Source organism: Rhinolophus sinicus, chromosome 5 (assembly GCF_057876585.1).
Source record: "Rhinolophus sinicus isolate RSI-liver-muscle chromosome 5, RSI-T2T, whole genome shotgun sequence".
NCBI lineage: Eukaryota > Metazoa > Chordata > Mammalia > Chiroptera > Rhinolophidae > Rhinolophus > Rhinolophus sinicus.
Window position 1 is genome coordinate 87,164,278 of NC_142505.1, and position 24,895 is coordinate 87,189,172.

The 24,895-nt window shown below is 40.6% G+C and overlaps 1 protein-coding gene across 6 annotated transcripts in view; it reads right to left on the reverse strand.

Annotated features, from left to right (window-relative positions):
- Positions 1–24,895, reverse strand: part of PPP2R2B (protein phosphatase 2 regulatory subunit Bbeta) — a 394,552-nt gene that overhangs the window by 259,550 nt on the left and 110,107 nt on the right. The window contains exons 1-2 of one of the 6 annotated variants that reach the window (XM_019739123.3): positions 2,022–2,204; positions 1,320–1,513 (exon numbers count right to left, since the gene is read on the reverse strand). The exons of 2 other annotated variants lie outside the window; for them this stretch is intronic. In XM_019739123.3, coding sequence (XP_019594682.1) covers positions 1,320–1,389 — 70 coding nt within the window. In that variant the 5' untranslated portion in view covers positions 1,390–1,513; positions 2,022–2,204. Of the gene's footprint in view, positions 1–1,319; positions 1,514–2,021; positions 2,205–8,436; positions 8,521–24,895 lie in introns of those variants that run through there. 3 more of the 6 variants (XM_019739121.3, XM_074313729.2, XM_074313730.2) reach the window with 3 other exon arrangements.

The following is a 24,895-nucleotide window of genomic DNA, read 5'->3' on the forward strand; positions in this document are numbered from 1 at the left end:
ACAGCCATTTCTTAGGTCCTAAAGGCCAGACCTCATACAGATGTGCATAACCTAACACCATGGATGTCTTAGGCTTGCTGCTCTCCAATAATAATGATGAATGGAGATTTTCAAAAGGGCTGGGCATTCTTTCTTTCTAAAACTTCCAGGGATGTTTATAGAAGATGCCACTTTTACCCACCAATTGTGTCTTTTCATTTCTTCCAGCACTTAAACTCTTTTACTCCCCCCATCATACTCATGTAGTAGTTTTGATTTTATTAAATACTATAGAAATTTTAGCATCCAAGATTAAGAATAATCTTAAATTGGCATACCTTGCTACACTTTCCTAAAGCACTCTCACACACATTGTCTCCCACGGATAGGACAATGTGCTAATGCAACACTTTACGTGAGTGGTTAAGGATAAAGGCCTACAGGTAGAAAATGAAAGCAAACATACAAAAGTTTTGGTATTTAAAAAGAATGCCTCCACTCTATTCACCCCCAAAAGGCGGAGTGAGTTCCACCTGCTGACTTTCCCTGCCTGCATAGCACTCAGGTTAATCTGAGAACAAGCCGGGAGAGAGAGAGAGAGAGAAAAGACAATTTCACCTCTTGGCAAAGCTCAGCTCACTGAACCCTCTTGCTTTCTGCTGGCTGTTGATTCAGCAGAAACTACTGCTGCAGAATTCATAATGGTGATTTTTAAAGGCCTCGCTGCTCGGATTGCTTTCCCCACGTGTCAGACTCATTCGCTTGCCTCTGGAACACCGTTTCCCCGGCCACCTTTTCATTTCTTACTAATGCACTTTCAAGGGGAGAGGGGTCGCCCTTTTGCAAAGGGCCTTTTGGGGTTTTGATTGTCTGAGCAGGTAACCCGGCCGGAGAGATGAACCGGCAGGAAATGAAACCATGCCCTCCCTGCAACCGCTGAGAGACACAACATTCCGCCCAGGGAGGGGAGGACCCACGGTCCCTCTGGGCCCCTTCCTTCTTGTCTCCCACAAAGACCCCTGCAAACATCTTGGGGGAGGGGTCATCTGCCTTCTGGGGGTCATTTTTCCAGCCGGGAGCCCCACCCTGAAAAGCCTAATCCCTGAGGGCCATTTTAACTCCCGTGGGCGCCGGGTCCACCTGCTGCTGAACGCCGGGCTCACCTCGCTGAGCCCAGACGGATCTGGGGCGCCCTGGTGGCCGCCCCTGAGAGCCGAGCCCCCGCCCCAGCCCCGGGGCCCGAAGGTATCTCCGCCACTAGGCGCCCAGCAGCCGCGGAGCACAGCGATCTTCAACTTGCTCCCAGCCCCAGCGGCGGAATGCGGCGGGGCTGGCGTTACCTTCGGTCGCATAGCTGTGGTCGCGCAGGAAACTGTTGTTGATTTTGCGGGTATCAATGTCCTCCTCCATTGACAGCAGGCTTACTTGCGTGGGAACCAGAAGCCGGCAGACAAGTATCCATGATCCCTCCCCGCAGCCAGTCTCACAGGAGAGGGGGGCAGGGGAGCCAGTGGGACTGCACCATGGTCCGAGCCTGAGGAGGAGACGGGGAGGCGGAGAGAAAAAAAAATAAAAACCCGGCAATGGAGCTGTCACCTCCTCCACTCGGGATCTCCGAGGCTGCGGCGGCTCCTCCCGCGGTGCGCTCACTCCAGCTCCAATTCCCAGCGAGGATGCTGCGCCTGCCTCCGCTGCCTCCGGTGCCAAGATGCGCCGTGCCCCGAGGGGGCTGGTTCCGCCCGCTGCCCCGGCGGCGCTCACAAGCGGGGCTGGGGAGATGCCCAACAGGTTCCCCTTGTTGGCAGCCGCTCCGAAAATGTAAAAAAAATAAAATCCCTCCTCCCCCTGGGAGAGCGGGCAGCCGCGACAAAATGGTGCCTTTCTGGACCTGGGCTGCAGTGGCGAGGTGGCAGGGGCAGGATTCAGCCTGGCCCGGCGCGGGTGAGGGTGCTGGTCCCACGGGAGGGCGGCTCCGGCTGGTGGGGGCTAGGGAGCCGGCGGGGAGCTGGGCAGGGTACTGCGGCCGGCGCCAGCGCACTCACCCGCACACCCACACGCGCGCGCTCGCAGCTGCTGCTGCTGCTGCTGCTGCTGCTGCAGAAGGCTGGAGGCGGCTGATGCATTAAAGGCGAGGCTCCTCCCAACCGCGTCAGCAGCCCCAGGACTCTTCCCCAGCAGCGGTGGTGGCCGACGCTCAGGCTGCGGCTGCTCTCTGCTGTAGTGGGGCGCACGCAGCCGCGAACCGGCACCTGGGCAGCGAGCAGCTAGCTTGCAGACGGTAAAAGCACAGACGCGCTCCCCACCTCCCTCCTTCGCTGCTACGCAGCTAAGGGCGGCGTTCACTCCAGCACCCACAGCCCCTACTCGCTGCCTTTCTCCGGACACCGGCGCTTCAGGACCTCAAAGAGAAGTGGGTTCCCTTGGGTAGGCAGGAAGCCTATATCGAGGTCCCTTTTGCTCATCCTTACAGCATGCATGCAGCCCCTTGATGAAGTTAAAGGGCAAGGCCTGGTTTTCGAAGCCTCAGAAAGAGAGGAGAGAATAGGAAGAGCTTCTCAGCGCTTAGTTTAAACCTTCTGTGCTAGGAACAGGAGGGGGGAGAGGGGCCAGAACTTTTCTGCGATCACATCTGACTTCCTCATTCCCAGTCCTGAACATTTTCTAACTATAGGAGTCTATGTCTACACAGGCAGAGGGAAGCAGAGGGCTGAGATGAATCTACTCAACACAGTCATGCTAAACAAGTCCACCTTCTTACACTCTGCACTTTATTTCAGACCAACTGCTGCAGCCCCTCCTGTAGGTTTGGCTTACGAAGGTAGGACAACATTTGCTCTCAGCATGGAAGGTACCTTGGAGCCCTGTGCCCACAGAGAGCCACTGCTACCCCTAGGAAATTTCAAAGATCCAATGAACACAAAGAGTGGCCTGTCTTCCTACTTCAACTAGGAGGAAAATACCAAATGCCCTCCCGCCCCCACCCATGTTTTCCCAAATTGCGAATTCCATTATTTGAAAGAAAATTAAATCATTAGTGTTATGAAACAACCAACATCATTTATGATGCAACCCCAATCACTAGAAAGCCAATTTGGAAAAGAAATTTTCCCGGTTTCCTCTTGTAGAAGGGATTCATTTCAGTGGGTGTCACTGTAGGGAGAAACAGCAAATGTCTTGCTCAGTTAAGCTCCACAAGTTTAGCAAGATGAGCCCAGAGGGACCTGTGAGTTAATTATATACATACAATGCTTCGGCTAACACAATTTAGAAAGTATTTGAAGTTCAAAAAAACAGGAAAACAAGTCCTTAACTGAGGCTGGGAATTGCCATTAGATTTCCATGAAGAATAGATGCTTCTGGCAGGTGGGAAATGGCATTGTCCCCATCTCTGGAAAGCAATTGATGCATCTCTGGGAGGAGCGAGTAGGGATATTCTTTGATATAAGTTTTGGGGGAAGTTCAGCTTACAATAGATTCCATGTTATTCCCATCTGGTGGTTAAGTGTCACATGCTTGTTTGACTACTGTGTTTCCCCCAAAATAAGACCTAGCCGGACCATCAGCTCTAATGTGTCTTTTGGAACAAAAATTAATATAAGACCCGGTATTCTATTCTATTCTATTCTATTCTATTCTATTCTATTCTATTCTATTCTATTCTATTCTATTCTAAAGACCGAGTCTTAATTATATTAAAATAAGACTGGGTTTTATATTAATTTTTGCTCCAAAAGACACATTAGACGTGATGGTCCAGCTAGGTTTTATTGTCGGGGAAACACGGTATTTGTTCAAAATTCACATATGAAATTCCAGGAACAGAAGAAGACTGGTGCAAGTTGATGTAATTCACTTCAGCACCAGTTGCCGAGGTGGTTCTTCCACATGATGAGCTGTATCCATCACCATGGCTCCAGTGGGCAGCTCATCTGTAGTTATACAGTCTAGCTTCTCTGGCAGATTGGCATCATGGGGAACAGGGAGAAAGGATGGAGGGGAAAAACAGCTAAGTTCATTTCAAAGTGGTGAGAAGACATCTTGCTTTCAGTTGAAATGAGCTGAGGTTGTGACTGGAGACCTTGAAATAAATAGTATTGAGGAAATTCTGCCCGCCCTCCATCCTCCTGGACCGTGCGTGAGATAGGAACAAAGATGAAGTGGGTAGGTCCAGGCTCATTGGCCAGGCTGTGCTTGAGGAATTTTCCACTGTAACCATTGGGAGGAGTGTCCCCTCTGTAGATAAAGCCTCTGGGCTTACTCAATTTTCCTTTTCATGTTTCCTGAAAAATTTCTCCTACATTTATTCAACATACAGCATTTTTCCCCAAAAAACACAGTTCTGGATTAACTAGATTCCAAGTTTTCCATTTTGTGGACCATTCTTTTCCACTAGGAGCAACCAAGGGGTTGGAACTAGCCCCATCCTTCCAAAACCAAGAAAAATAAAGTTGTTGGCTTGATACTTGAATACAATGTTGTACAGTAAAGGAGGAAAGGGAGTGGGGAAAGCCCTGTCTAATCCTGTGGTGGCAAGAGGACTACATGGACGGTTTCTCAGAAGACCTGCTGACCTCCTTTCTATTCCTCCAACATGGCAAGTTCTTTCCGAAAGCGTGTGCATTTGCACATTCTTATGCCCCTTCCTCATGTTCTTGGCATTTTCAGCATCTCAGCTGAATTGTTTCTACGTCACTGAGGAATTTCCCTGACCACACTGTAGTCCCTCCCTCTGGTTGTTCTGTCTCTACATCTTCTATTTGGTCTTCTTCATGGCACAATGCATTGTGCAATAGCTGTTTACTTGTTATTGTCAGTCATTTCCAATGTATCTCTGATATTAAGTATCTGGCACTTAGTAGATGTGCACTTATATATTTGTTAAATACATATAAATATTTCTTGAATGAATGAGTAAATTACTGGATTTGTTCAGTGACATTTAGGTTCTATGCTCTACTCTTATTAAAATGCTTGCAATTGCCTCCCCCCCCCAACAAAACTTGTGAGCCAGTAATTTTCTAGTTTGTAAGTCCTATTCCTATTAAAATAATTGTTCCTACCCATTTTTGTATGCATACAAAGTCTGACAATTAGGTTCGTGAACTCATCCTAGAAAAACTGCTACATACCTCACTGCTGAATATCACTACAGTCACCTTCGAAGTACTCCCCTTGGGAACCTATGCACCGATGCCAGTGCCTTGTCCACCCTTCAAAGTAATTTTGGAATTCTTTTTCTGTAATGGCCATCAGAGTTGTCATATTATCCCTGAGGCCCTGAATGTCATCAAAATGTCTTCCTTTCAATATTTCCTATATCTTTGGGTAAAGAAAGAAGTCATTGGGGCCAGATCAGGTGAGTAGGGAGGGTGTTCCAATGCAGTTATTTGTTTACTGGCTAAAAACTCCCTCACAGACAGTGCCGTGTGAGCTGGTGCATTGTCGTGATGCAAGAGCTATGGACTGGCAAAAAGTTCAGGTCGTCTAACTTTTTCACACAGCCTTTTGAGCACTTCCAAATAGTAAACTTGGTTAACCATTTGTCCAGTTGGTACAAATTCATAATGAATAATCCCCCTGATATCAAAAAAGTTTAGCAACATCGTTTTGATTCTTGATTTGGACTGATGGAAGTGTTTTGGTTGTAGAGAATTGGCCGACTTCCATTGTGCACATTGACTCTTTGTTTCAGCGTTGTATTGTCATATTGGTACACCTGTGTTTCATCACCAGTGATAACATGGCCCAAAAACATCGTCTTGCCTCTCCAAAAAATCTTGGCAAACGTCAACTCTCCTTTGCTTTTGTTCATCTGTGAGCTCCTTTGGGACCATTTTTGCACATAACGTTCTCATGCCAAGATTTTCAGTTAAGATTTCCCTGTTTCTCTATCGATGTTTACCTGGTCTGCTATGCTTCTCACAGTCAGCCAATAATTTTGACGCACAATTCGACGAATCTTTGCAGTGTTTTCGTCAGTTCTGCTCGTTACTGGCCACCCTGACCTCTCTTCATCAGTGACGCATTCTCTCCCCTCAGAAAAACCTTTAATCCATTTGTACACTGCCGTTTTCTTCATGGTATTATCCCCATAAACTTGGACTCACATGTCTCTGATTTCACTTCCACTCTTGCCATGTTTAACAAGAAATTTAATGTTTGTTCATTGCTCTAATTCAAGCTCAGACAGTCTCGCAACAGCACACAAAAACACAACAACAATAATGGACGCCACTCAGCAAAACACTGCCACACATCGACACGAACACAGCTGTGAGACACTGATATACAAAGGTTATGAAACCTTACCGAGCTATTTGTACAGTGCTGCCAATGTAAGAGCACGGTGGCAAGTTTGTGAAGTTGTCAGACCTCGTATGCACCAAAAAATATTTACTGAGCACTTAATATATTCCAAGAATTGTTCTAGATGCTGGGGATACAGTTAAAACAAAAGAGTTTCTTGCTTCACTGGACTTAAAGTTTATCATCTGATTTTAATAACCTGCTTTCTTAGAAATACAACAAATGCATTATAAACCAATAACTATAGCTATATGTTACTACAGCACAGTGTTAAGTCCCACGGCTTGATATCAGGCAACATTGAACTTCTGCCTCTTACTATTGCATATGTGAGCAAGTTACAAGATCTCCCTAAGCCATTTTAAAAAATCTGTAAATTGGGAGAAGCACAGTATTTACTTCATGGAATTATTGTGAGCATTAAATGAGATAATGCTTGGAAAGAATACATTGCTATTACTTGTTGAGTATTTTCTATCATCATCACCATGAACAGTGAATAAACACTTAAGCACCTATGGTGTCAGCCACCAGGATAGGACTGGGGATTCAGCAGCACCAGTGCATAAGAGGTAGTCACTCTCTGCCATCATGGAACTTAGTGTCTAATCTACAGTCTATGTAGAGGGGGCCACAGGCTACAAAAGGGGCAGCAGAGGACACTCTGAAAGGCTCACCTCATTCAGACTTGTGCTTGACACGGAAAAGACCAATTCCAAATACACAGTTCAGCATGACACAGTTACACAGCTCAGCATGACAGCATGTGGATACATTCCTTTTCATCACCCCTGGCATAGTCCCCCATATACCCTCACCCGACTTAGCTTACTGCTGCCTATCCTGGAACCTTTTAGGTCATCCTGTCCAATTAGCACATTAAATATCTACAATTTTATGAAAACCTTTGACCTAAGCCAGTCTGGAGATTCTTAATATAGGCTTTTGGTGTCAAACAGTCCTGGTTTGTGTCCTAGCTCAGGCAGTTATGAATTTCATGACCTTTGGCGAGTCATTTAACATCTCTGAGCCTCTGGATTTGCAAAATAGAAGAACGAAATAGGAGCTACTTCACAGGGCTGTTGATTGGCTTCAGAGACAATGTAAGGAAAGTGCATGGCATAGGCTTGGCCCATAGCCAGGCCTCACTAAAATGTCAGTACTCCTTCTATGTACGTAGTAGTGGCTCATCCGGGTCTCTATCTGCAGAGAAGTGTAGAGATGCACTACAAGTCAATCATTCAAGGGAACAAAAGTGACCTAGAAACCTGAGTTCTACTACCCATCAATCTGTTTTAATGAGCAGCTAGAAACTGGGTGCATGAAATTTTACCACCTTGGAAAAGCCCTTTGTAAGCCACAGAGTCCTGTGCAAATGAGAGGAATTAGAATTATCTTCTCTTAATGTTCATAGCTTGTATGTACAGACCCAATCACGTTTCTCTACTGAGGAATCCTTCCTAGGTTCACTAAGCACCAAATGCATAACTCTCTCTCTGAGGTGGTTTATGTGCTAATAGCCCAGAGGATGACCTCTTGAATTTCTAGCAAGGTTTGCAATTCCTTCTAGTACGTGTTATAATATGTAATACCACATGTGTGATCCTTCAACATGGCATCTAACCTAGGAAAAGAAAATAAAACATCTTGCCCTTAAAATATCGTATTAATTTTAGTCTCTGGACTCTTAATGGGTTTCACCGAGTAAGACATTTCCTCAATTATCCAAGTACAGCAACTTATGAAAATATACTGCGGTGTGCTGGAGCTGATATGTACTGGCCATTGAGAACCAATTGTGACAACTGTACATGTCTAGTTTCCAGTTCTGCTTTGAGTGACATCATGTTGGTAGCTTCAAATCTGAAATCTGCCTTGGTGGGATAGTTATAACATGGAAAACAAAAAACAAACAAACTAATTCAGGACTTTTTTTAGGGCCTTTTTTTGAGAGCTGGTTGTTAAACGTTTATTAGCACACCAACCGAAACACATTACTTGCTGATACATCTTCCTGCCCGTCCCTGTTATCTGCACAAAGTTCCTTCCAATTTCTTGACACTTAAGTCTCCCAAGCTGTTTCAAATTCCAGAGCATTCCACCATCCAAACAAACTCTGACCATAATGTTAAATGATTCTTAAAATCCTACCTTCACCATGAAGCTTTCCCATAGCCATCAGAGGAAAATTGATGCCTTTCATCCCTTCCAGGCTGGATATGAAATTGCCATGGCAGACCTGTGAATAATTGCCCCATAAGGCTTCTAGGCCTGACAATATAAGGAACATTAGGTGTATGCCCACTCTCGATGAATCATTCTTTTCTGCTGTTCAAGCTCCATTGTCACCTTACTTTGGCCCTTGCTTTGCCTACATGCAAAACAAAACATCCACTGTGCCTGATTTCACGGATAGCTTTTCCACTTGTCTAGTTAGGGCATTGATGCAACTAGAGAAAAGGTACAAAAACCCAAGAGTCCAGATCAGAGAGCCTGAGAGAAAGTACTGCCCTTCACCTTTTCCCATTCAGTGGTTTTTAGAATTAAATTTAGGCTGTCCTGCCCAAGACAGTCTTAATTTGCATTAAATCTGTTAGGTGCAAGGTGAGGATTTACAAAACCAGTTTAGCAATAGTGTCTGATATCTGATTACACTTCTCAAAAGGAAAACTGCAGTATAATTCAAACAGGAATATATATTGGGAAATGTCTTTCAAATTTCTTTAAAATGCACCAAACGATAACACTTTACAGAATTCACCCTAAGAAATGTGGGCAAAAATTTAGCCATAAGTTTATTTGTCAGGGCACTGTTAATAATCACGAAAAACTAGAAACAAACCCAAATGTCCAACAATAGAATTGGCTAGGCAAATTATGGTGTGTTCATATAATAGAAAATTATGAAGTCTTTGATGTAATATTAGTAGCTAACACTTGTTGAGTATTTATTATGTACCAGGCACTGTGTAAAGGGTTTTACTACATTATCTCATTTAATTCTAACAACAGCCCTTATAAGGTAAATACTATTATTACTTTCATGTTACTAAAGCTAATAGAGATACCCAAAAGTCAATCAAATAGGAGGCTGGCTCTGTGTGTGTGTGTGTGTGTGTGTGTGTGTGTGTGTGTGTGTGTGTGTTGAGGTCACAACAGAATCTTTGGAGATCTTTTTCCAAACCACTGACCACTAGATTCTGATTTGTCCTTACGCATCACTATCCTCTCAGTTGAAAATCACTGTTATTGTGTTGGCAAGGATGTGGCAAAATTGGGATCCTCACACACTGCTTGTGGGATTGCATAATGGAGTAGCCACAAAAATTTTGGCAGTTCCTCAAAATGTTAAACAGAGTTACCGTATGACCCATCAATTTCACTTCTAGGTATATACCCAAGAGAATTGAAAACACATATTCACATCAAAACTTGTACACAAGTACTCATAGCAGCATTATTCATAACAGCCCCAAAGTGGAACAACCCAAAATGTCCATCATCTGATAAATGAATAAATAAAATGTGATATATCCATTGTACGATATGATATACATGGACAGTGACATATCTATATCTATATCTATATCTATATCTATATCTATATCTATCTATCTATCTATCTATCTATCTATCTATCTATCTATCTATCTATATATCATTATGTATTATTCAGGTGTAAAAAGTAATGAAGTACTGATATATATTACAACATAGATGAACCCTGAAAATATACTAAGTGAAAGAAGCCAGTCACAAAAGACCGAATATCGTGTGATTCCATTTATGTGAAATGTTCAGAATGGGCACATCCATAGAGACAGAAAGTAGATTAGTGGTTGCCAAGGGCTGGGGTGGGAGGAATGGGAGTAACGGCTAATGAGTTTGGGATTTCTTTTTGGAGAGATGAAAATGTTCAAGTTAGATAAGGGCAATAGCTCCACAGCCCTGAATACACTCAAAACCACGGGTTTGTATACTTTACGAGAATGAATTTTTATGATATGGTATCTCAATAAAGCTGTTATCAAAGATTTAAAAAAAAATCACTGCTATCATAAACTAGTTACTTCTTAGAGTACAATATATCCTTCCGGTATATTAGTGCAGAGGAAACTTAAAGGTATATACTGACAAGGATCGATGTTCGTGTTATGTTGTTTAAAAAGTCATAAAACAATATATATTGACCAATACCGTTTTTTTGTTAAAAATGTGTATATACCAAAAAGAATATGTAAAAATACTTTGCAGTAGTTATGTGTGGGTCTTTGTTCATATTTTTGTCAAAGAAAATTGAGAACGTGTCATTTTTGTAGTAAGCAAATTTTCAAGTTTTTTAAAATGTCATGATATACTTTTTAGGATGAAAAGATCAAAAGTCATTTCTTTCACACCAGGAAATTGAGAGGCACTGGTATAAGCATATACTATTGAATGCATAGAATAGCTCTGTCCAATAGAAATATAATATAAGCCACACTTGTAACTGTAAATTTTTCAAGTTGCCACATTAACAGATGAAAAGAAACTGATAAAAATTTCTTTTCATATTTTTAAATACTTATAAAAATTTTGAAAAAATGAAAACATTTTATTTAACTCAATATATCCAAAATACTATAATTTCAACATATAATTAATATAAAATTATTAATGATATATTCACATTCTTTTTTTCATGTCAAGTCTTTGAAATCTAGTTTCTATTTTATGCTTACAGCACCTCTCAAAACTAACCACATTTCTAGGGCTCAATAACCACATGTGACTAAGAACTACAGCGCAGAGGAACTATTGCAAAAGTGTTATTTCATTCACAAGATGAGTTTTATCATACTCTTTCAAAGAGAAATTTTTATCTACGAACTAGATAAAAATTTGAACTAGAACTAGACTTGAACTAGATTGCAATGCTAAAACCAAACTAAGCAACATTAACCTGATGAAACTTTTAACTATTTAAAGTAATACAAACTGAGTATGAAAATATACACAGATACACCAACATATATACCACATATAATAAGTAAATTTATAAGTAAATTTGAACCCAGTCTGCATTTCCCCCTAAAACTAGTAAGCTGAATTCATAGAATAAAAAAAGATCAAAATTCTAAAAATGCTGAGGCATTACCATAACACGATATGTAACAGATACATAGCAAGAAAGATGTAATTCAATCACTGTAATAGTTACCATCCCAATAGGCCAACTGTTTGGTTCAACACCTATGGCTTCATTTGCAGCTAGAAGAAGCCAAATAGCCAGATGTCACTGCCGAAAAAAAAAAAAAAAAAAAAAAAAAAAATTCCATAGCTGGGCATCTGGACTTTATTATGGCCACTAAAGGTAAAGAAATTTAAAGATACAGTTATGGGGATCTGGCTGAGAACTATTAAAAGTCTTTTAGATTGGATTAGAGAGTAGAAGCTTGTGGTCATTTGCTCAGTGGATTAATTTCACAGGACTTACTGAGTTAGATACACCACTGCTTTTCACACGTGCTGGAAACAGTTTTGTGTGTGCAGCTGAGCACTCCCTCCTTCCTGACACACCTTCTTCACTGACTCCCTGGTATCACTCTGTCTTGGTTCTCCTGCTACCTCAATGCATGCTCCTTCTCAGGTTTCTTTGCTGGCATTTCCTCCTTGCTTTGACTTTTAAATGTACAAGCACCGTAGAGGTCAAAGGTCTCAGACTTTTCTGTCCACAGTCTCATCCAAGGTGACCTCCTCCAGTCTCGTGGCTTGACACTCACATGATGACAAAACCCCACACTTGAATTTTGAGTACAAACCTCTCCCATGACCTCCAAATTAATATCACAGACAGTGGCCCTGACATTTCCCTGGGTTTTTACAAGGCGTCTCAGTCCCTAAGGCCGTCGCCACAATACCTGGTCCACCTTCCTGTTCTTTGATCCTTCCAGCCCATCTGCAAATCCTGCCAGCTCTAGCTTCAAAATACATCCCAAATCCCACCACTTCTCACCACGTCCGCGGCTGCTACCTACCTGTCACGCACCAAGCATCATCACCTCTCACCATGACTGTGTGAATAGACTCTAACCAGTGTATGATCCCTCCGGTGCCCCCCTACAGAATGGTTTCTATGCAGCAGGGAGACTGGTCCTTTTAAATGCAAATCACTTCATGTCACTTTTCTGCTCAAAGCCCTTTATTGGCTTCCTACATATTCAGAGTACAACTTTCTTAAAATACAGAAAAGATTTGGCTCCAGCGACAGCTCTGTCCTTATTTTTTTTTTTCACTTCTCACCTGTACCACTCCCACCTCTTGTCTCAACCTCCTCCTCCCACCCCAGACATAGACACAGTGGCATCCTTATTATTTGCCAGACATCCCAGAAAGAACACTCTGATCCCAGGAGCTTTGCATGTGCTGCTCCCTCTGCGCTGAGGACCTTCCTTCAGAGAGCAGCATAGCTCAGTGCTTGACCTCAGTCAGGTGTCTGCTTCAGTACCCACTTTTCTGAGAAGCCTTCCTTGCCCACTCTACATAAAGTAAAATAACACTCTTCCCTCCCGGCACTTCCTATCCCTGCATGACTACCCGACAGTATATATTGATTTGGTGGTGGTTATTATGCCAGCACAACGGAAGTTCCAGGGACACAGGAGTTTTTGTTCTCTGCTCTCTATCTGGCACCTAGAACAGTGCCTGGTACACACTGGTTACTCTAATGTACCTTTTGAAAGAATAAAACAGTCAACGCATGTTTGCTAAATAATGAAGATAAGTTAGGAGGGAGTCTTAATAAACAATAAGCCTAGGATGCTTGTGTAGTAAAGAAGTTGGTCTTGCCCAAAAATGAGGTCTGGCCTTAGTGGAACTCCAATCAAAACTGAACCGCAAGCTCAGGTAAGCTTCCCTGGCTAGCAAAGCGATGCTCTATGCGTACCGTTGTACATTGGTGCCAGGAGGGTAATGTGTCCTGAGGACAAGTGACTTAGAGATTCTCCCAGGCTGTGCCCTGTGCATCTGTTCATTTGGCTAACTTAAACCTGGATCCTTTCCCTGTAATAAGCTGTAACCATAAGTATAACAGCTTTCTGTGAGTTCTGAGTCCCAGAGAGTTATGGAAATTGAGGGTAGTTTTGGAAGCCCCCACCCCTACCTCCACCGCCAAGTTGGTCGCTGACATCAGGAGTGAGAACAGTCTTGGGAACCCTAACCTTGAACTTTGCACTTTGCGAACTCCAGGTAAGGCTAAACACACATCCAGCAAAGTTCAAATTAAAAGGTGGCTTAGAGATCATTAGGTCTAGCCCATCATTTTACTGAGGAGGAAACTGAAGCCTAAAGAAAAAAAACTCTAGGTCACCCAGAGATTTGGGGTGACAGACCCAGGGCATGGACCCTGCCGTCCTAGCTCCAACGCTCAGCACCCCATCCCTTCCCACCACACACACAATGACTCTCCTCAACTTTTTCTTAGGAGGGTAAATAAAAAGTTACTGAACAATTAAAAGTTCAAAAATACCACTTTTTTAAAAAGGGTAATTAGAAAGTTATTAGACAAGTTGGCTTAATTCCCCAGTATTTTAAGGTCAGTATCAAGGGGAGGACAAATAACAACTCTCTTTCAAAAGTCGTGGGGGCCAGCCCCAGACAAAACTGAGACAGCAAGCTCCTGTTTGTCTCCCTCACCTCCGGTTCTTCTGCCCTGAAGTGGGCCAGGTTGAGCTGCAGTAGTGGCTGCGTCAGTCGTCCTGACCCACAGCTGCAGAGGTCTGGGAAGGCAGCCTTTGAGATCAGCAAAGCAGCATAAATCATTCTGTCCCTCTCCTACCTCATTCTGCCACGGTCTCCTTCTTTGGAAGGAAACGTCTTAAGTATTGGCACCTTTAGTACAATAGGATATACCATATGGTAAACTGAGCCCATTACATGGGAAAACATTTTGACAAGTTCTAAATACTATACAAGCAAGGTGGCCACCCTGGAGGTTATTATACTAGTGAGATAAGTTACAGAAGCCAGAATTCAAGAGCTAGATGGACCTTGAACTTGTAGGCAAGGCTGGATATATTTTTACACTCAATAAATATTAATGAAATAAATGCAGAGTGAAAATAATTATATTAACGTCCCTCAAATAGAGACCTCTGTAATTTCCATTTGGCATCTGACAGCTCTACAAGGGTGAACAAAGTATGATAACCGAAGTTTATGAATTTATATCCGAAAATTAGCATAGGCCCTGAGTAGAGAATTTAACATTTTAGGGTCAGAGATCCTTTTGAGAATTTGATGAAGGTTTTGGACTCTTTCCCCAGGAAAAAAACAAACATAGTTTAGAGTACTTCCTGCTTCCAAACGCTGACTCACTGTGTCTATTTCATGGACGGAAAAAGGAAAGGGGGTGGGGAAAACACCTGGGACCAACGAAACATCAAAACTGAATGCAAGTTTAGAATTACAGTGCCAGCGCCTCCCATGCATATTTTTATAGAGAGAAGAATAATAGCTATAATATATACAGTACTTAATAGTAACGATGTAAGGCCAGATGTGCGCCGCCTTTCTAAGATGGGTCAGTGAGGTGTACTCGGCAAATGGCTACAAGCATGCCTTTTGAGAACCCAACTGTTAAGAGTTCGAATCTCAGCCGTATAATATTGGGTAACTTTTTAAAATCACTCTGTACTTCAATTTCATTTGCAAAACACTAATAATAGATCTACTTCATAGAATTGTGGTAAACATTAAATGAGTGAATATATATAAAATGTTTAAAACAGTCCATGGCATCTAATACCCACCCAATCAGCGTTAGCTGTGGGTATGAGGGGCTGCAAGTTGTCATTATGTGCTTTGCTGTCCATCCACATGGATGCCAGATTTATGTACTTATCAAGTTTTCATTCTTTTTTTTTTTTTTTAAGTTTTCATTCTTGAATTGTTTGGCAGGTCTGCTTCTTTCCCTCCCCCAACACCTAATTGATTGATTGATTGATTGATTGATTTTTAGCTAACTCAACGACATGGTTTCATTACAAGGGAATAGAAAACTGTCCATGTCAGTGGGCTCCTAATAAAGGCATATATTCACTCAACATCACTAGCTTAGCACTAGCCCTTTTAGGTGCTGATAAGGAATTTACAACTTGATTGCAGAGATTAACGCTAAAATCAGGGCCACACAGTTTACACTGGAAGCCTCAAAGAGCCTCTCAAGGTTTCCCTCCATGCCTAGCATTCCTTTGCCTCTGAATCTCTGTATAGTAGTCTTTATCCACAGAGGACTTGTTTCAAGACCACAGTGGGTGCCTGAAACTGTGGGTAGTACTGACGCTATATATGAGGTCTGCAATTACTTTTGCGAACTTGTTGCAACGATGTTGCTAACCTTTTTTGATATCAGAGGGATTATTCATTACGAATTTGTACCAACTGGACAAAGAGTTAACCACGTTTACTATTTGGAAGTGCTGAAAAGGCTGTGTGAAAGAGTTAGATGATCTGAACTTTTCGTCAACAATTCATGGTTCTTGCATCACGACAATGCACCAGCTCACACGGCACTGTCTGTGAGGGAGTTTTTAGCCAGAAAACAAATAACTGTATGGGAACAGCCTCCCTACTCACTTGATCTGGCCCCCAATGACTTTTTTCTTTACCCGAAGATAAAGGAAATATTGAAAGTGAGACATCTTGATGACCTTCAGGACATCCAGGGTAATACAATGGCCATTCCAGAAAAAGAATTCCAAAACTGCTTTGAAGGGTGGACTAGGTGCTGGCGGTGCATAGTTTCCCAAGAGAAGTACTTCAAAGGTGATCATAGTGATATTCAGCAATGAGGTATGCAGCACTTTTTCTAGAATGAGTTTGCGAATTTAATTGTCTGACCTCATGTACAATGTTTTTTCCTATACATATACACCTTTGCACTTAAAGGAAGCACTTTATACTTCCTGTTGGCATATCTGAATTGCCAGAATCACTACTCATGCACTTTGGCACCACTATTAAGTACAATAAAGGTGACTTGATCACAAGCAATGGCAGTACCATGACAGTCGATATGATAACCGAGAAGGCTACCAACTGGCAACGGCCGGGGAGTGTCTACAGTGTGAAGATGCTAGACAAAGGGGTTTCACGTCGCCATTGAATTCCCAGTGCCTAATACAGTGCCTGACACACAAAATAAAAGTTCGTTAAATGGATGTGTGAATTAAGAACTCAGTCTCCTCAGCAGTTTGTTGGCTCATTTCAGCACTGTGTATATAGTAGGGCTTGATAACTAATAGTTGTTTGTTACATGAAAAACTAGAACTTATTTTCCTTCCCCAGTGTATAAGCAATGTTAACTAGTATGCTTGAAGGAAAATTATTCCTAGAAATTTTGCAACATTTGCATATTTCCACCCAACCTTGTAATATGCTTCCCTTAAAATGAATGCGAATGTTGTCAAAAGAATCCCATCTCTGCCTGGCTCCTGGACCCACCTTATTAGGCTAATAAGGAATTGCAAACTCCGTCTCTGTCCCAGGAAAGGACAACAGCTCTAACTCATAGATTCCATAATGTGCACATAATTGGGAGACTCAAAACCTGTTATGTCATAGATTAGTCAGTGATTCTTCAATAAGTAATTATTAAAATGGCAAAACAAACAATCCTGAGGAGTCATTACTGTTTGTCAATTCATTGTGCTAAATAATATTGACTAAGTGATGGCCAGGCTCAGTTTTCTAATAGTCTCAGGGCGGAGCATAATAGAATGAGCTTGAACAAAGGCTGAGGGACTGAAACACTCAGGAGAGCTAAGCCTAAGGCTTGTGGAGTTACACAACCTTTGCTGTATCTACGAAGAAATGCTTCCCCCCCGCCCAAATTTTTAAGAAGATGCAAAGCAATAACATTACAAAGGCTAGTCACCTCATAATCAAATCAGCTACCATTTTATGGGTGTTTACCAACCGCCAGGCATTGTGCATATTTCTTTATGTACAAATTACTTCTCTCTCTCTCATGATTATATTATAAGGGAAGGATTATTAGTACCACTTATCACTGAGACAACCAAGACTCAAAGATGTTAATTGTCTTAAAGCAAGTAGAATGGGCAGATCTGGGTTTGAACCCCGTTTCACTTAACTCTCAACCAAGTACTCCATAATGGTTCCACTTACATTTCCCCATGTTAAGTTCTTCTCAAGATCTTTTACCAAGTAAGTACATACTAAATATTTGTCAAAAGAGCAGAGCTATACTTCCCATAGTTCTTTGAAAGGAACACCTAAACAGTCATCAGATTGATTTTTTTTCCTTAAAAAAACTGTTTAGTTTGAGGCATCTTCTGATGGTGAGGACTTATGAAACTATAAAGAAATCCTTGGGCTTTTGTTGTTAAAAAATTTTTAAAGTCCACTGCTGTGTTTTTTGGTGATTCACTTCTCTATTACTCAGAACATTAAACACCTACACATTAAATAAAACTGAATATTCCAAGATTTAAAGGCATAAGAGGGAGTTGTAAATACTTGAAAGCAGCGAAACTCAGTATAATTGGGGAAAAGCAAGGGCTTAACTGTTTAAGAGGATAGCTTTTCTACTTTAAAACAAAGTTTCAGGATATAGAAGTAGACCAACTAAGTCAGGCTGGCTTTGCCTCTTGAGAAGGTAATGGTCCTCCTTGATTTAGAACAAACAGAAAAAGAAAAGTAAGGGTAACAGTAAACTAAATATACATTTATCATCTTTTCCCCAAGATCTCTGTAAACAATAGTAAAGAAGCAAAGCAGATATAACCTCAACAATGAAGAGAATATATGGGCAGCCATTGAATCGACTATGAATCTCGTGTGTTTCTGGGAGAAGAAAAGTAGATAGATGGAGATGACAGATGAAGGGGAGAGGTGACACAGCCAAAGAGAGCACTCTGCAGAAACCTGGAGAGGTTCAGGTGGATGAACCTATAGGACATTAGTCTAAGTAAAATAAGCCAGACACAGAGCGATAAATACTGCATGATCTCATATATGGAATTAAAAAGAAAAGTCAAACTCATAGTAATAAAGAATACAGTAGTGGTTACCAGAAACTGGGAGAAAAGGAGCAATATTGTTGAAAGGTCAGTTATAAGATAAATATTATCTTATAATATTGTATGACCTATTGTATAGCGTGATGACTACAGTAGTTAATAATTATGTATTGTATACTGAAATTTGCTAAAAGAGTGGGATGTAAGTGTTCTCACCACACACATAAAGTAACTATGTGAGGTGGTGGATATGATAATTAGTTTGATAATTAGTTTGTGTTAATCATTTCACAATGCATATATATATTATATGTATAAAGGCATCATGCTGTACATCTTAAAAACATAAAATTGTTATTTGTCAATCATATATCAATAAAGTTGGAGAAAAAAGTGGGACAAAAAGATAAAGAAAATATTTGCGATAATAAAATTAAGAAATTATTCTATGAATCCCAACAGTCAACCAATAGAAGTACCAGAAAGCTTCCTTTTGATTAAGAAATCAAAAGGAAAGCAATTACTAAAGAAATACTTGAAGAGAATTTTCCCCAATTGAAGAACTTGAGTCTTCAAGATTGAAAGGACCCATTGGGTATCTATGTAAATTATTTTAAAAAGAATCACAAGTACATAATCATTGTGAATTTTCAGAACACCAAGATTAAGAGAAGATCCTACAAGTTTACTGGAAGAAAACACAGCCCATTTATACAGCAATGGCTTTCAAATTGTCACTGGAATTCTCTCTTCAACAACATTGGTCCCTGAAAAACAATCAAGCAACAAGTTCAAATTTCTGAGAATGATTTTCACATAAGAATTCTATACTATCAATTAAGTGACTGAATGGCTGGGGAACCTAAAATTTATTGAGCTATGCCATTCTTTTGCTAGATCCTTTCCTGGAAATAACATCCCTTTAAGTGAAGTATTATTTCCACCATTCACAGGTGAGATCTGCTAATAGGTCAACCCAATGAATAAGTGGCAGCGTGAGAAAATGTACCTGAGTCATCTGTTATTCTTCTAGAATATGTCACTGGTTCCTTGAATACACAAAGGCAGACTAGCAAACAGGGCAAAGAAGCTGCAGTGTGGAAGCAAGGCCTTTACTGAACTTGAGGCAAGGGGTAGGCTGTTGCCGTTTGTAAAGGAGCATTATATCATTGTTTCTACCTTGGCAGTTTTCAAAGGTTAGTATTCCTGTTGACAACATGGGTAAATATAATTGAAGAGACTTCAGAAACTGAAGCACACACAATTTTGAAGTAAAAAAAATGATCAGGCAGCTCCCTTTAAAGATAGCTAGCTTTTTGGTACTCACCTAAAATATCAGTGCAAAGCACTGAATCCCCTACATTTTAATGCTCTCTTTCTATTTCAGTCTGTCTTCTGTATCCCATTTATCTACTCAGGAAACAAATGCGCCTTATATCTGAGGACCTTCCCTAAGCACTATGTCAACAGCCATGAAGGAAATGCAAAGTCTCTGTCCTCATGAAATGTACTGTCTATGAAAATAATGAACAGGCTTCGGTGAGAGAAAAGAATGCAAGGGGGTGGGAGGCTTACTTGGCTAGAAATGATGAGGGAAGGGCTCTCAAAGAGGTAACACTTCAGCTGATACAAAAGATCCAGCTATGTGAAGAGTTGGTGTGATGGATGGTGCGTTACAAGAAAGGGAAGCAGCTTGGTGGGAAACAGCTTGGAGAGTTCAAGCAACTAACCTACTAGGCCAAAGTAGTGGAAAGGGAGGATGACCCAAGATGTAGGCAATTAGAACTAGAACACATTGGGCCTGTAGGCTATTGCAAGCAATTAGAATAAAATCCAAGGTGTGATGGAAAACCTCTGAAGAGCTGAAAGCTCAGGAGTGACGTGAATTGATGCATGGTCCTGTGTTTTCTCTCCTTAAGGACCTCATCATGTACATGTTCTACAAGTATCTCAAAACCAAGAGACTCAGACATCATCTTCCTTGCCCATTCAGGGTCCATTTCTTTCTATTCTTCCCCTCTCTCCCTCCCTCCCACATTTTCTAATATTTACTGAGAATCAACTCTTTGCCAATATACTTCCTGGGTCCCTATATTAGTCAAATAGCAAAATATCAGTATCTTAATATTTTCAATTTTCTTACCCCCACATCCAGTCAACAACAGCATGCTATGAACTTTATTGCAAAACGTCTCTCCAATCCTGCCAACTTCTGGCTTTTATTACTGCTCATTTAGTATTATTATCATTAGAATAGTAATAGCAATAGCACTACTGCTGCAACAACAGCTGGTATAAGTACCAACACCATGCTCACTATGAAGCAGGCTTTCGCCTATGCATTTTATATAAATTAACACATTTATTTTTCACAAACTCCTAAGTCTGGCTCCAGATACTCTGCCTCTTTATAGGGTTCTTGAGGGTTGCCATTTCTCTACTATTTCCAACCCACCCTACTCATTTTATTGACAGACACATTTCCCCTATACAAAGCTCTGATCAAGTGGAAAGCCATCTATGGTTTCTGAGTGTGTTCAGAACAACATCCAAACCCCTTAATTTGGTTATCACCCTCTTATGATCTGGTTCTACGCTACACTTCCCAGTTCACAGCCCACTTCCTCTCTATACATAATAGATTTTTGCTATGTTAGAATCAATATATTTGTAGCTACCCTAATGCAGCAATTCTCAAATTATGGTCTGGGGACCTCTAGGGACCCCTGAAGCGCCTTTAGGGGCACCACAGATCAAAACTATTTTCCTAATAGTAAGATGTTATTTGCCCTTTGTAGTCTCATTCTCTCACAAGTGTACAGCAGAGTTTTCCAGAGGCTGAATGCATCCAGACTGAATGCAGAAGCATATGTGAGAATCCAGCTGTCTTCTATTAAGCCAGACATTAAAGAGATGTACAAAAAATATAAAGCATTGCTACTCTTCTTACCAATACTTTGGTAAGGATAATAATTTTTCATCAAAGTATTTATTGATGTTAATATATAATGGATTTATTATTGTTATTTTTAAATGAATTAATAGATATTTCTAAACTCTCGGTTTTTAATTTCTAATAAAATAAATACAAACAGATATTACCCACATAAATTAGAGCTCTTTGGGATCTTCAGTAATTTTCAAGATGGTAAAAGGATCCTCAAATAGCTTGATAATTACTATTCAAATACTTAAGAACACATCCTTTAAAATCAGATTGACCTGGAGTATAAATCTTGGAGATGCTAATAACTTTTGACCTCAGAAAAGTTAAAGTTGCATCAGAATCTTCAGCTTCCTCAGTAGCAAACTGGGGATAATAATTATCGACTTTATAGGATAATAGAAGCAAAATGCACGAGCCAGAGTTGGCATATAGTACACCCACAATAAATGGTAGATTCTGCCAGTATCGTGATCAACACAACAACTGTTTTTATTGTCATTTTCCAAACACTCTCTGAATTTTCTGCCTCTGACTTATTAGTGATATTCTTGTCTCTGGAAGGACTGACCTCTTAGAGACTTCTTTACTTACTGAGAACCAAATGCAGTAGGATAATATTTCTCAAGAATGGAGAGGTAACTTTCTCCCACTCTTCTTCAAATCTACCATTCAGGCAGAACAGATAGCTCTTTCTGTGCACTCAACTCAGGAAGAAGGCAGAAACAGAAAGACCAAAGTCTTGTTCTTTGTTTCTTAGTTTCTAAGTAGATTTTTATAACTTCTAGCAGGGATATTAATCTTAGAGTCTGGTGCCTGAGCAGGGAATAGAAAGGATTTTTGAAGATCAAAAGCTTGGCTTTAAATACCGAGCACCAATGCCTGGAAGTTTGAAAGCTTGGCTTTTATTCTATGTGGAAGAACAAAAGGGAAGAGTGCAGGTTGATTGCGTAAGAGCATTATTAAAAAAGGAGACCAAAGTCTGACCAAGTGGCAGGAAGCAGGAAGATCAGAAGGGCAAGGCTCTAAATTGGATGTCCCCCGAGTCTCTGACAAGGCTCATCAAGCCCAGTCCTGGAATAGGCAGATTGAGTGATAGAAACTACAGAGAGATTGTAGGAAATCTCACAGACAGTGATGGGAACTTGTGCCCCAAGTTCTAAAGGACAGCCCAGAGAGGTTGTAACCTTCTTAGAGGTGCAGAAACCGCATGTCTAACCAACGTGATGATTAAGTGACAGCTGCAACAAGTGTTCATGTAGACTGTTTGAATACATCTGCTTGGAGCCATGCAACCTGAGCATAAGGTGAAAGACACTGCTACAAGTTCCTACAGCTCCCTGAGAGCAAAGCAGGAACCATTAAGGCCGCACTGGTGGACCCAAAGACACCAGGAAAAAGAATGAGTGAGTGCATGGATGGGGGGATCACTGCAGGACCACAGTCAGGAGCAGTAGATAATAATATGAACATCAGGAAACAAAACAAGTCACACTCAAGCCAAGATTGGGAGCAAATAGAAACAATATTTCATAAAGAACTTGTACCTAGCCTCTTTAAAACAACTCGTACAACTTAATGATAAAAAAGACAACCTGAAAAAATGGGGGCAAAAATAGTTGAAAATACTTTACCCAAGAAAATATACAAATGACAAATAAGCACATGAAAATATGTTCAACATTATTAGTCATTAGGAAAATTCAAATTAAAGGCATAAAGAGAAGTATTGCATATATACTAGAATTGCTAAGACTAACTATATCAAGTGTCGGCGAGGATGTGGAACAACTGGAACTCTTACACACAGCTGGTAGGAATGCAAAACGGCACTTTGGAAAATATTTGGTAGTTTTCTATACAGGTGAACCATTCGATCCACTCCTAGTAATTTATTTGGGGGAAATAACATATGTGCACACAAATATTTGTATTTGAATGTTCATAATAGTTTTATTCATAATAACCAATAACTGGAACCACCCAAATGTGGGGAATGCTTTAGTGCATCTACAGAATGTAATACTATTCAGCAATTTAAAGGAACTACTGATAAATGCAGCATAGATACAGCTCAAAGTCAATGTGGTAAGTGATAGAAGTCAGAAACAAAAGGCTATAAGCTTTTTGAGTCCATTTGTATTGCATTCCAGAAAAGGCAAAACTATGGTAACAAATGGCAGATCCTTGATTGCTAGTGCAGATGGTGGTAGGAGAAGATTGACTTCAAAAAAGCAAAAGATAACTTTTTGGGGTGATGGACATTTTCTCTGTGCTGTCCAATATGGTTCCCCTAGCCACATATGGCCACTGAGAACTTTACATATGGCACATATGACTGAGGGACTGGATTTTTAATTATATATGATTTAAATCAAATATAAATGAAATTAAAAGTTGTAATGGAAAAACTTTAAGTGTGTTTGGGACAACTTGGGCATTTTAATCTACTTTTTCAACTGTGATTTTATTAAATACAAATCAAATGTTTCTGATGAAGATTTAGTCTGAATTGCAATATCCTGTATATGTAAAATGGATTTCAAAGAATTGGAAAAAAGATGTAAAATACCTCATTCATTAATATAGTTCCAGATGGATTACCTGTCAAAATGACAATATTTGGATACAGCAACGTAAACAAAATACATTATTAAAATTACTTTTATTTTTTTCTTATACTTTTAAAAACGTGGACACTGGAAAAATTTTAATTACATTATGTGATTTACATTATATTTCTATCAGACAGCACTATTGTATATAATGATTGCGATGATGGTTACAAGACTGTACATCCTTGTCAAATCTTATTGAATTGTGTATTTAAAACCAGCAAATTTTATATGTCAATTACATCTCATACAGCAGATTAAAATAAAAAAGACAATCCATATTTAAAAAAAAGTCATAAGGATAGACCAGCCAAGATGAATGTCACCTGGAGGGGGCATAAGATGAGTTATATTTGTGTGTTGCCAAGGGCAACAAGATGAATCACACCTGAAGCAGAGGATAAAAAGAGTAGCGCTTAGGAAGGACAAGATGCAAGATGCCTATTGGGGATAAATTAAGCTACATCTGGATTAGGGGCAAGATAAATTATACCTGGAAGGGAGTGCTGAAAGAATAAAGGCCCATGTGGAAGACCAGAAAAGATGAGGTACTCCTCAGCGGACTCCCGTGAGGACAGAGGCTGAAACAAGGGGTGCCATTCTGATACAGAAGTGGGAAAGTTAAAGAAGGTTGGGTGTGTATTACATTGAATGTGTAAATCCTAAATTATCATTTTAAATATGAAAGTCATTGGATTACCATGAATTTGCAAGACTATATTTCCTGCCATTAGCAAAAGTGGAAGTCAAAATCGAGAAATGCAGCTACATTTTTGTACCAGTGAGTAGCTGGACTGTGTGACCGTTTTAAGCCATCTACGTGCTCTTAACTGAAGGCCCAGCTCAAGCAGCACTTTCTTTCAGAGCTTCTCCAGGACCCAGGTCAAAATGAGTATTTATCATATTACTGTTGTCAAAAGTTGGCTTATGTTCCTATCACAGAAAAATGTCATGTAGCAGTCAAAGAATGTCTGTGGAATTAATGTCATTACAAATGGGCCAAGTCAACAATAGCGTCTATCTACTAT